General features: G+C 43.0%; 1 protein-coding gene across 21 annotated transcripts in view; it reads left to right on the forward strand.

Annotated features, from left to right (window-relative positions):
• ARHGEF28 (Rho guanine nucleotide exchange factor 28) overlaps positions 1 to 13,471 on the forward strand; it is a 288,373-nt gene that overhangs the window by 256,010 nt on the left and 18,892 nt on the right. For 14 of the 21 annotated variants that reach the window (XM_072826797.1, XM_072826804.1, XM_072826803.1 and 11 more), the window contains 3 exons: positions 3,323 to 3,775; positions 4,966 to 5,266; positions 12,153 to 12,453. The exons of 2 other annotated variants lie outside the window; for them this stretch is intronic. In XM_072826797.1, coding sequence (XP_072682898.1) covers positions 3,323 to 3,775; positions 4,966 to 5,266; positions 12,153 to 12,382 — 984 coding nt within the window. In that variant the 3' untranslated portion in view covers positions 12,383 to 12,453. Of the gene's footprint in view, positions 1 to 3,322; positions 3,776 to 4,965; positions 5,267 to 12,152; positions 12,454 to 13,471 lie in introns of those variants that run through there. 5 more of the 21 variants (XM_072826809.1, XM_072826811.1, XM_072826802.1 and 2 more) reach the window with 4 other exon arrangements.

Genomic DNA, 13,471 nt, shown 5'->3' on the forward strand with positions numbered 1-13,471 from the left:
GTTTCTTTGCTGTTGAGTTTCATAAGTTCTTTATAGATCTTAGAAACTAGCCCTTGATCTGATACGTCATTTGCACATATCTTCTCCCATCTGTAGGTTGTCTTGTAGTTTTGTTGACTGTTTCTTTTGCTGTAAAAAGCTTTTTATCCTGATGAAGTCCCGATAGTTCATTTTTCCTTTTGTTTCTTTTTTTTTTTAATTTATTTTTTATTGGTGTTCAATTTACTAACATACAGAATAACCCCCAGTGCCCGTCACCCATTCACTCCCACCCCCCGCCCTCCTCCCCTTTCCTTTTGTTTCTCTTGCCTTCATGGATGTATCTTGCAAGAAGTTGCTGTGGCCGAGTTCAAAATGGGTGTTGCCTGTGTTCTCCTCTAGGATTTTGATGGAATCTTGTCTCACATTTAGATCTTTCATCCATTTTGAGTGTATCTTTGTATCTGGTGTCAGAGAATGGTCCAGTTTCATTCTTCTACATGTGGGTGTCCAATTTTCCCAGCACCATTTATTGAAGAGACTGTCCTTTATCCAGTGGATAGTCTTTCCTCCTTTGTCGAATATTAGTTGACCATAGAGTTGAGGGTCCACTTCTGGATTCTCTATTCTGTTCCATTGATCTCCGTGTCTGTGTTTGTGCCAGGACCACACTGTCTTGATGACCACAGCTTTGTAGTACAACCTGAAATCCGGCATTGTGATGCCCCCGGATCTGGTTTTCTTTTTCAATATTCCCCTGGCTACTCAGGATCTTTTCTGATTCCACACAAATCTTAGGATGATTTGTTCCAACTCTCTGAAGAAAGTCCATGGTATTTTGATAGGGATTGCACTGAATGTGTACATTGCCCTGGGTAGCATGGACATTTTCATGATATTAATTCCTCCAATCCATGAGCATGGAATATTTTTCCATCTCTTTTGTCTTCTCCATTTCTTTCAGAACTGTTCTGTAGTTTTTAGGGTATAGATCCTTTACCTCTTTCATTAGGTTAATTCCTTGGTATCTTATGCTTTTGGGTGCAATTGTAAATGGGATTGACTCCTTAATTTCTCTTTCTTCAGTCTCATTGTTAGTGTATAGAAATGCCACTGACTTCTGGGCATTGATTTTGTATCCTGCCACACTGCCAAATTGCTGTATGAGTTCTAGCAATCTTAGGGTGGAGTCTTTTGGGTTTTCTATGTACAGTATCATATCATCTGTGAAGAGGGAGAGCTTGACGTCTTCTTTGCCAATTTGAATGCATTTAATGTCTTTTTGTTGTCTGATTGCTGAGGCTAGGACTTCCAGTACTATGTTGAATAGCAGTGGTGAGAGTGGACATCCCTGTCTTGTTCCTGATCTTAGGGGAAAGGCTCTCAGTGTTTACCCATTGAGAATGAATGATATTTACTGTAGGCTTTTCATAGGTGGCTTTTAAAATGCTGAGGAATGTTCCCTCTATGCCTACACTCTGAAGAGTTTTGATCAGGAATGAATGAAGCTGAATCTCTTATGCATGACTACAGTTTTTACATAAGCATTTTCAAATCAGATGAAAATGAAATTTGATCCCTGTATGAGGAGAGCAGAGATAGAGATGAGGTGTATGGGGAAGGTGGAAAGGAGAAGACAAAAGTTGAGAGAGCAAATTGTGAGTTTTCCTAAATTTGAAAAGCAAGTACCATTCTCTTTCCTAAATATAAGTACCAAAGGTAAGTATGGAAATGAATATCCGATCTTGAGTCCATGTCTATGCGGTCTCATCTCACATGTTAGGTAGACATGAAGAATGCTTCGTGGTGGCACTTGATTGGCCTCTTGTAAACTTTTCATGAGTGTTGTCTTTTCCCATGGTAGTTTTGGTGGACAGAATGCTGGATTTTTGTTTGTTTTGCTGTACCAACGCCCTTGAAACTTATTAGAATTAATAAATGTTTAGTCTACAGTTTGCTCTAGCCAAGTCAGAGTCCTGAATGGTTTATTATTTATGTGCCAATTATTTCATATTTAAAGATAATTAGTATCTATTCCCAATGATAGTCACGTTCTCCATAACTGCTTAAAGACCTTAATTCATATGGATTTTGAAACTTCTAAAAGTAAGTTTTCAAATTTAAAGACAGGAATTTTATTTCAAGAGGCTCCCACAAATATGTTTTGGTATCTTATTCCACGACAAGTACCAATTTAAAATTTGCTTGAGTTCTTTAACCTTCAGAAATACAGGGAACTGTTGATCTAACAAAGAACTACTAGGGAAATCCCCATCTTCCCAGTATCTGTTACATGGATAGTTTTAAAAATTCTTAGGAAAGAAAAATGTGAATTTATCCCTAGGAGAGTAATAATTTCTCATAACGAGTCCAAACGCACATACGTACCCAGTATGTGGCCATTTTTAATTTGTCCCTTTTGTGCATCTTTGTGCTTCAAATGGGAACCTACAAAATGAAAAGCTTCCAAGGGCATTCACAGAGAATTTTTTTTTTTTTTTTTTTTTTTTGGTTTTGTGGAATCCTTCCAAATCTTGGCAATTATTTCCTATGATGCTGCCAAACTTTTCATAGGCAGATACCGTAACTCCAAATGTTTTTTTAATCTGGTTGGTAATGTCCTCTGGGCTTTAGAGTATCTATGTTCCCTTAATCATTCCAGCCTCCTGTTAGCAATCTATTAAACAAATGAATTTCAGCTTAGGATTTTATGTATGACCTTCCTGCTATGATACAAAGAAATAACAGTAACAAGATCGCTTTACCACTTACATATCTCCTAAGTAGGAAATTAACGGCTATCCTTGGGTATTATATTATAAAAAGATTATTTACCAAAAGTCTCCAAGTGGTTGACTGTTATTCTTACGTTTTTGTGTATGTGATGTAGCTTAAGTAATTTCTGGTTTGGGACTCCAAGAAAGGATACTACCAAGCTTATGTAGAATCTTAAGTTCTCATGAATTATTGAGTGGAGAGACCTCAGAGAATGAGACATGGGAGAGGAATGCAGTCTTGTGAATTTATGTACTGAATTCTTATTCAAAAGACCTGCTTAGATATTACACAACAACCAGCAAAAGAAAAAACCCCACATTTCCAAAAGAGGGGATGAGTGTTGCTTTTGTGCTTTTTTGCTTTTATATATTTCACTCCCGAGCCACAGTGGGAAGGCGTCCTAGGGAACGGGACTGAGCGCAGCCGGAGGGCTGAGGCCAGCCTCTGGAGATTCCCAAGGAGGAGGAGGAGGAGGATGGAGCCACCCAGCGGCACCCATCCGGTCCCGCGGGGGGGGCGACGGGGGTGGCCCCGCAGCCACGGTGGTGTCCCTCTCGCCCCGCAGGCCGCGCTGACCATCCAGGACAGCCACATCCAGGTGCACAGGCTGCTGCTGCAGCAGGCTGGCCTGCCGGCGTCCCAAGAGGAGCACGGCGAGCTGGCGAGGCAGCGGGAGGAGCTGGCCGCCCTGCCCGGGCTCCAGTGGCAGCTGCAGCAGGAGCGGCGGCGCGGCCAGCGCACCTGGGAGCGGCAGCAGCGCGAGCAGGAGGCCAGGGCCTGCCGGCTGCGGGAGCGCGAGCAGGGCTGCCGCGGCCGCGAGGAGCTGCTGCTCAGGGCCCGCGGGGAGCTGGACCGGCAGCTGCGGGAGCACCGGCAGGACCTGGAGCGGCTGCGGGAGGGCCAGCGCCTGGTGGAGAGTGCGAGGGCCCGCACGCGCGCCCAGCACAGCCTGCTGCGTGGCCCGAGGCCCGGGCGCCAGAGCAGCCTGCCCGCGGCCTTGCCTCCGGGCAGCGGCGAGGTACGGCCAGGCACCTCGGGGACAGCCGGGGACAGCTGGGGATGCCGCCCAGCACGTGCCTTCGTACCACTGCCAGGCACCCCCGGGGGCCCACAAGCGGGCGGCCCGACCTGGACCCGGCCGTCACCAGCGAGTGCATCTTAATTGCAGGGGGCGTTAGGAAGCCGGGTCTGCTGGGTCAGGGGCTGGCTGCACCCGGAGGCCCTGCCCCAAGGGACGGGGCGCGGGGGGGGGGGGGGGGGGCGACCTCCAGCGAGGCCCGGCTGCCGCCCTGCGAGCACGCCTCTCTCACACCAGAGGGGCAACGGCTTCACTTGTACCAGTCGTCAGTTTGGGATACGCATACCCTTTGGCAGGTCAATGAGCTATTTTTTTTTTTAAGATTTTATTTATTTATCCACAAGAGACACACAGAGAGAGGCAGAGACACAGGCAGAGGGAGAAGCAGGCTCCATGCAGGGAGCCCAATGTGGGACTCGACACCGGGACCCTGGGGTCACGACCTGGGCCATAGGCAGATGCTCAACCATCGAGCCGCCTGGGCGTCCCATGTCAATGAGCTGTTAATGTGCATCTGTAGGTACTGAATTTAGCAAGTACAACCTTACTCTGTTAACTAACCATAGTTAACATGAGTGTCCTAGTTAGAGGCCGGGCGGGACATTAAAACCTTTCTAAAGATTGTGTTCCACTTGTATCCCTTCTTTTCACGTTTGACAGTTCCACACACCCCAGGAGTTTACTTTGCTGTGCTCTGAGCACATAGATGCTTTTTCCTGATAACACGTAAAGTTGTAAAACTTGATAAGATGATAAGGAAGATCTGCGTTTTTTCAGATTTTCCTTTAGAGTTGGCTAAATTTCATTTATTGCAAATACCTCATGCCTATATTTTCAGCATTTTATGTAGCAAAAATGAAATGCTGCTTTCAAAGTGGAAACACTTTAGTGGTAGAGAGCACGACTCCTAGGTTTTGGGGTGGTTTTCTTTTATGGCTTTTGTTTTGTTTTTAAAGATAAGCTAGACACAGCGAGTTGAAGTTTTGGTGCTAGCTCATTAAAAGGGGAGGAGTATGATACTCTTATTAGAAATCTTGATTGCTGAAACTATTAGAAACAAATACTTTATAAAACTGGCACAAGTGGCTGGAGAAATTATTGTATTTTTTTTTCTGTATTTTCTTACACAGGTGATGGAACTTAATCGATCCGAGAGCTTGTGTCATGAAAATTCATTCTTCATTAATGAAGCTTTAGTACAAATGTCACTTAACACTTACAACAAATCAACTCCATCAGGTGTCCACCAGGAAGCCGCTTATCCCCAGAATATAGCTAATTCGGACTTGGTAAGGACTAGTGAAAGTCCCGTAGACCTCCAGTTGGACATTTCTCAGCCCTTGGATGTCAACCACGAACTGTGGACAGCCGCTGGGTCCTGTCATCAGATACCCCCTCTCCACGAAAGCAGCAAGGATTCTTGTAAAAATGGTAATTAACACTTTACGCATCATCTGTGTAGTTTCAGCAAGAAGCTGTTTCTCTGAATGGTTGGCTCTTCTTTGGAGCAAATCAAAGCAAGTCCTAGAATGGGAATAAATCGGTTCTCGTGAGCTGGAGTTTGTGGCATCAAGTTCTTCGGTGAAGTCTGGGGCACTCTTGCAGGAGATAGAAAACTTCTAGGAAAGTCAGAAAACGTGGTTAGAGGGTTTGGGGGTGCCACCAAGATATAAGAACCAGATGGGGTTTTCTGTGGGTTAATCTGTGGGTTAAATGATAAATATCAAATTGCTTCAGTTTTAAGGGAAGGTTATTCCTTTTTGTAGACTCTACTACATTCTGACGCGCGTACTCGTTGGCTCTCAGAAATAAAGGATAGAGACAGGATTTATGGTAGGACTTTATTGTCTATCAGGGCAATTTCCTTTAATGTTGGTGAAGCTCTCCTGCTATTACACACCCCAACGTGAAACCATTAACATCATTTGTCATGGTAAAAACAAACAAAAAAAGGTGTTGTGTTGCCATAAGTACCTCATAATAACCCAATTTGCTAATCCCATTAAAGCATTTGCCAAATATAAATGAAAGGCAGCTCGAGTTACCAAGGCCACATGAATCTAAGTGATTTAAATCTATGTCTATTATAAATTGTTTTCTGTGGGATATGAAGTAGGGAATGAGAAGAACTTGAAACCTCTCTACCGAAAAACAGATGGCATGCAATAGAATAAACAAATGGCCGGCCACATGGATGTGAAATAAATCACTGACAGCAAAATCTTTCAGAAACATAAAACAAGCCGTAGTATAGAGCTCTTCGGAACTTGACGCAGATTTGTTTCCATGCTTCATATATAGTCTTCGTTGGTCACTGGGATGATCTTTTAGCAACAGAAAGTTTTGAAGGGTACTCAGCTTCTCCGGATTAGGGAGTGGTAATTCTGACATTGCCTGAGAGTTGATATATGACTGATCTAAAAGATGTGAATTCTTGGTAGTGGATGATTCTTTGCGTTACTTAGTCCCTGAGGTTAACGTTCTTCTTGTCAGCACATAGGAGAGAATGAAATGATTCTTCAAAGCATCATTTCAAATAATCCTTCAATTAAAAAAAATAATAAAATGGGATGGCTCATCAAGATTTTTTTAAAAAAAAAAAAAACAGCAAAATTTACAGAACGCAACCCTTTTATTATCTTGCAACTTTAGTACTGTGGAGACCACACTGTAAAAGGCTTTTTCTAGGTACGTGTTGCTTTGCTGTGTTAATTCATTAAGCTGCTATTTACAGTGGTTTTTTTTTTTATGTTTTCGTCCATGTGGTTTTGCATACTGGCTTTGGTAGAATTCAAAAACTCAGTTTGAGCTAAACCACACATTCAGCTTTTGTTTAAAAGAACCACCTCCCTCTTTTTGTATATCTCCCATCTTTTCTATTGTGCTTCAAAGTATAAAGCTCTTAAGCATTTGGCAGCACTCTTGCAGGAGATAGAAAACGTACTAAGGAAATAAACAGTGATTCTATCCAAAACCAGTCTCGCCACATGTAAGAAATTAGAGACCGCCAAGGGAAACGCTGGGAAAATGTACTTACGCTTCAGTTATTGTGTGTCCAGTGTAGGCCAAGGACACTGAGGACATTGGCAGAGGCGAGGAAAATCGACTTTGGCCTAAACCTCCCAGGAACATCCTGGTGTGTGTAAGTAGGGATTAGATCAGGATGCAACGTGCGCCGGTAAGCACAGGAGGTTGGCAACTAGTTTGAAAACCCTGTTTGTGTTTGTTTGCTCTAAACGTGAGTAGCCCTTTCTGGAGGAGAGGCTAGAAGGAGATGGGGAGGTGAGAGGGAAGGAGAGTGCAAGTGGGCCCGCGCCTTCGGAGGGTTGTCGGGAATGCAGGCGCTCAAACTGCTCTGGGGCCTTCACAGCTTTTATTTAATTTATTTTTTTAATAATAAATTTATTTTTTTATTTGTGTTCAATTTGCCAACATAGAGAATTACACCCAGTGCTCATCTCGTCAAGTGCCCTGCTCTTGCTCTCCGCTCCTGCCTCCCTCCCGGAGGGCTGCCCTTTGGAAGGTATTTCTAAAGACTCAGGACTCTGGTGGCTGTGGCTTGCATGGCTTCTGAGCATCCTTCAGCCTGAATACACTTTCGCTCCACTTTTTCCCCCCCGTAAGGCACGTTCTCTGAAATAGAGCTTTTCTGTCTTATGTCACCTAAGAATCACCCCGTGTCACTTGTAGATATTTTTTAAGGTAGCACTTTATATTTTTTATATTTTTTTAACAAGATAAGGAAGCTCTTTTTTTTAAGATTTTATTTGTTTATTCATGAGAGAGAGAGAGGCAGAGATCCAGGCAGAGGGAGATGCAGGCTCCACGCAGGGAGCCCGACGCAGGACTCGATCCTGGGACTCCAGGATCATGCCCTGGGCCGAAAACAGGCGCTAAACCGCTGAGCCACCCAGGGATCCCAAGGTAGCACTTTAAAGAATTCTACTCTTCACTTTCAGAAGTTGCTTCATTGAACACAGATCTTGGGTGTTTGCACATTAAATCCCAACTGGTGTTTGATTTTATTTCCGGTGGAAGAGAGGGTTGATTTTGAGAACTTAATCTGTACTTCTCTGAGGGGTATGGACTCTAAGACCACAAGACTACAGAAAATTTGAATTTCTTTGAACAGTATAGTCCCTGTAGGACAATTGCAAAGTAACTGGACCCATGAAATGCTCAGCTTTATTACTCTTCTTAAAAGCAAAACAAATACTTTATTTTTGTGATTTTTTTCTCGCCCTCTTAGCTTTAGAATTCTGGAACTATTTGTACAGTTCACTAGTCTGTATATGACCTTTCCTTTAAACACCAGACAAGACACTTTATGGTATGGAAATGAGTCTGAAATCTTCTTAGTCTCCCTTTTCAGTTACATTTTTTTTTATCTGTACCTCAATATTCGAAGGTTGCCTAAAAAGTTCCTCTTCAAAGTAGTTAAAGCATTATGGTTTTGCCATGCATATGATAAAATTTAAATCAAGAGCCAAATTTTATGTGTTAGTCATGTAGCTATTGGCAGGAGAATAATTTTATTAAGTTTGGATTCCAAAAGAGTGTTGAGTGTTTCCCTTTAGTACATATTAGGATTTGGTGCCCATCAAAATATTGTCCAAATTCAAGGCATTGTATTCAGAATATTTCATCTTGGCAGTTTTTTTTTTTTTAAATACAGACAGCTGTGCTAAAATTTCATTGACATGTTTTTTACATATGGAAAGAAAATAGAAAATTTCCAAATAAAAAGGCACAGTATAGTTAGTATTTAAGTAACAGTTTTTAAGCAGTGACTATATGGTGATTTCTAATGTCTTAAAAATATTCCATAATTCAGGAATGGGGACCTTATTTGTGTAATCTGTGTAGAAGGAAGCTTTGCCAAGGACCTTCAGGCAATTTCTCACAAAAGTGAAACTGGCTTTGGATACCATAAACATCAAGGACAAAGTGTATTTGAAAACAGGGATGTATTAGTTTCCTGGGGCTGCCATAATAAAGGACCACAGACTGGGAGGATTTAACAACAGAAGTTTATTTCCTCACAGTTCTAGAAGCTGCAAGTCTTGAGATAAAGGTGTTGGCAGGGTTGGTTTTGCTGAGGGCCTCTCCCCTTGGTTTGTAGATGGTGGTCTTCTCCCTGTCTTTGCATCGGCTTCCCCCATCCGTGTCCTAATACCCTCTTCTTTTTTTTTTTTTCCTAAGATTTATTTATTTATTCATGAGAGACAGAGGCAGAGACCCAGGCAGAGGGAGAAGCAGGCTCCCTGCGGGGAGCCCGGTGGGGGACTCCATCCCAGGACCCTGGAGTCACGCCCTGAGCCAAAGGCAGATGCTCCACGCTAAGCCACCCAGGTGTCCCCCTAACACCCTCTTCTTGTAAGGACACCATTCATGTTGGGCTAGGGTCCACCCTAATGACCTCACTTCGTCACCTCTTTGAAGGCTCTATCTCCAAACACATTTTGAGGTAATGGGGATTAGGAGTCGAATATATGCATTTGGCAGGGGACAAAGTTTAGCCCTTAACACAGGATAAAATCATGAAAGCTTTAAATTTTTTTAATGTGCCAAACTTGAACTGTAATTTAACTACATTGCAAGTCTTTCTTGCTTGGTTAGGGAAGTGAGCTGAACTTTTAGAATAGTGATAAATAATCTGTATCTGCTTATTGATATGTTATCAATCCTGTGTGTCAACACACAGAGAGTGGGGTGGAACAGACTGAGTCTGTAGATTCGTTAGGTCTTACTTCCAAATCTAGGCCCTAATTGAGGAGCCTTGATAATTTTGAGCTCTCTCCAAATGGGAGGGATATTAGATGCCTTATTTTGAGTTGCTTAAATGAACTAAATACTGAAAGGTTGAGAACATTCACTATGACATCAACTTGCTGTCCAGATATATCTATTGGGAAGTAACTGGGCAACTCTTTTTCCTATGGAATTTTGACTATCACTTTGGGAACATTTTTAAAGAAATCATAGTACTACTTGCTCTCGGTAATCCACGTCACGGCAAGACTAGAAAGAATTGGGCTCAGAGGCTTAATTTTAATCTTTCTCACTGACAAATGTAGATGATTGACTTTCGCCTTTTGTAGATTTTGTACCAGGAAAGGGAAACATGCCATTTGCTTGTAGGGCCTGGTGAGCCCCCGGTGCTGACTGCCAACTTCCTGATTGCATAGTTCTCTGGGGGCAGGTTGACTGTGTGAGCCAACTGGGCCAGGGCCATCCCGCCTTAGCACATAGAGCCCAGTACACAGCAAGAGAGTAAAACCAGCAGGTGGGTGGATTCAGAGGCAGCCAGCCAGCCATGTGGTTGCCTGTTCGTTCCCACCCTGGGTTCCAATTTGGTCTCAACAAGCTGCTGAAGTGAGAGTCCATTCGGTATGAATGATTCCAGAGGTTAGGGCTGGCCTTGAGTCATCCTTAGCTCAAAACAAAACAAAATATATATTCACGTAAATATATGCATAAATGTACATACACATATGTGGTCTATGGACTACCCATTTGACCTTTCTAGTACAGTGTGGCTTTATTCTTGGAGTGATTAAGGCTGGGTTTGAAAGGGAAGTTCATAACCATTTATGTACCGAACATACCTGAACGATAAGGGGTATTCCTAGCAGTCGCATTGACTCATGGGACAACGATCCAAAACTGGGGAGGGAAGCATCTTCCCTTCCACAGATCAGAATCTGGGACTCCTTTCTCACCTCCATGTCCGTCCGGCAAGGGAGGTTCCATTCTGCAAGGCTTGCTTAAAATATGAAGTGTTCCACTGAGGACTGTTAACTTATGTCTACCTAAGAGAAACACCACCATCAGGCTCAGTGGGTGGCAGACTTTTTCCTAAAGGACCACAGAGTGAATGTTTTCATCTTTCCGGGCCATCAGGTCTTTGTCGCATATGGTCAGCTCTGCCATTATACCTCAAAAGCAGCCAGGGACAAAGTGTGAAGAGTGAGATTGGCTGTGTTTGTGTTACAGTAAAAGTTTATTAAAAAAAAAAAAAAACAAGCAATTTGGTGGTAGGGGGCATTTGCTTTGTTTTGTTATCCACTTAAGTTGAGAAAGTTATATTCCTCCTGGTTCGGAAATTTTATCCCAATTCACATTTGGTTGAATTAATCATGAAATAGTAGATAGTACTTCTCGCCATTTAAAAACACATTTGATTTCAAGGTCTTGTTTCTTCTTTACAGCGGTCCTGTGACATGGCAGTCACTGTCACTGGGTTTCTCAAATAAGGCAACTTTTTCTCTTTTACTTTTGGTGGAGTCCCTGGAAAAAAGATGAATTTAGAAAAATAGAGTTGAATGGATGGAGTTTTTTAAAAAAAGATTTTATTATTTTTATTCATGAGAGACACAGAGAGAGAGGCAGAGACCCAGGCAGAGGGAGAAGCAGGCCCTATGCAGGGAGCCCGATGCACAGCCCGATCCCGGGACCCCAGGATCACGCCCTGGGCCCAAGTCAGCGCTAAACTGCTGAGCCACCAGGGCTGCCCGAATGGATGGAATTTTTAAAGCCACTGGCTTAGAACTTGGAGAGATCCTCCCCCACCCCCAACGCCAGATCCAGACTCTTGTGATTGTGTCATGGAAGGCTACCCTGTAACCCTGAGGCTAGAGGGAATTAAGGTGCCATGGGTACTCTAGCTGGCCATGCCTCAGGGCTTCTGGAAAAATGCAATAAGGGTATGAACTCCTGTGTTCAGAGATTCTCATTTGGCAGGACATGGCTGGGGCCTGCAAATCTGTGTATCTACATGATCCTTAGGTGATTCCAAAGCAGCTAGCCTGTCACCTGTCCCTACACTGCCTCCCTGGAGTGCTGGCCCTGATGTTCGAGAACCTTCGTCCAAATACTAACTCTGGCTCCTATGGCTGCATGATTCCTAAGCCTTAATTCCCCATCTGTACAAATTGGAAAGAAGTGTTAACAGAGTTCAAAGGGGGAAAAATGTCTGGCATGTCTTGGGATCCAGGGAATGTCTGCTTCCTTCCTACCTTCTGGAAGTAACTGATCCTGGTTGTGATTCAGGAGTGGTGTACTGATAAAGATGTGTCTCCTAAATGTCTCTAAAGCCAATAAGATAGAGATCTGGGGGGAGTTAAAAAAAAAAAAAAAAAAAAAAACTAAATTGGGGATTTTTTAAAAAAAATTCAAAGTGAAAATCTATTATAATATAAAGGGTGACTATCTTTCTGTATTGGTCTGAGAGGAGATGTTGGTGGTTGTGTCACCACGACCTGGGAGGTAGTCTCAGCGGCACAGCGTTTAGCTCCCTCTGTTCCTCTCCATACAGGAAGAATTTACATCAGTCAGCTATGTTTCCAGAGCCATTCGTCAGAAATGTTTTGGCGACCAGACTTGACCATCTCAGCTTGGGATAGAGAGCTTCCGAATCTGCAGAACTTCCAACCGCTGTTGGTTGCATTATGTAGATGGTTGCGTTACGTCCGTACATCCCCAGGAGATCTTGCCGTCATCCTCGAGTCCCCTGAGCAGGTTTTTCAGCTAGAAAGAAAATGTTGAGAATGGCCATCGGTATTTCAATTTGAATCATTCCTTACTTTAAAAATTAAAAATTATGCTCTGGTTTATGACCTCAGTCTCCTTCTGAGTTTGGTTACCGAGTCGATCAGTTCTCATTAGTCCTGGATAAACTGATACACATCAAGGTTCAGAATTACCAGGAAGTACGTCTTATTAGCACCTACCATAATTTGAATTAATTACATGTGTAGTAATTTGTGTAGTGTCTGTGTGCCCCAATACGGAGTAGGCTTCGCGGAGGCGGGGACCTACATGCGTCGTCTTTGTGGATCGCTCTGTCAGAAGCACCAAGCGCACTGTTTGGCGTATAATGAACATTCGATAAATATTTATGACGTGAGTGAAGGAGTCAAGGTCCATACTCTTTAGCAGAGATGACAGCGCCTGTGAGTTTGAGCCCCGCAGCTTGACTCCACTGAGGCATAGGAAGAGGTGGAGAAACGACAGAGTTGTATGGGGTGTGATGGTGGTCAATGCAGGCAGGCTAGACAAGGCTGGCCAGCTGGCCCACTGAGTGCCAGATCACATTAGATGGGCGTATGCTACACAGCATTCTTAAAATGTCAGAGTAACTGTAAGATTGTTTGCCTTTAATCCCTTACTGGATTCTAGGCAGCAAACTTTAACCAACTTTTCTTCCTTATTAAATGTCGAAATAAATTTGTTTACTGATGTACAGTCCTATTTAACAGACTGCTGTAGATCCTCTTTGTACAGCTCTGGAGAGCACCTCTGTGTGAGTTAATTTTCCATTGAGTACATTGTGTATATAGCCCCATGTAGCCTTGTATAGCCAGTGAAAACTTAAGAAGTTACGACGTGTTCATAAAATGCTTTAGTTTATTCTAAATAAGTGGAAATAAATCCGTTGCTATCATTTTAGGAAGATGGCACATAAACAATTTAGCATTTGATTGTTTTATCAATAACTCAGTCAACCTATCTGTTCACTGAGGTATTTCTTTTTTTTTTTTTTTTTTTTTTTTTTTTTGAGGTATTTCTTTTTTAACCATACAGCAGCTCGAACACCAGTAAATTAAACGTGGGCAGTTAGCTCAACATCAATGA

The sequence above is a fragment of the Canis lupus genome, chromosome 5 (genome assembly GCF_048164855.1).
Source record: "Canis lupus baileyi chromosome 5, mCanLup2.hap1, whole genome shotgun sequence".
Lineage (NCBI taxonomy): Eukaryota > Metazoa > Chordata > Mammalia > Carnivora > Canidae > Canis > Canis lupus.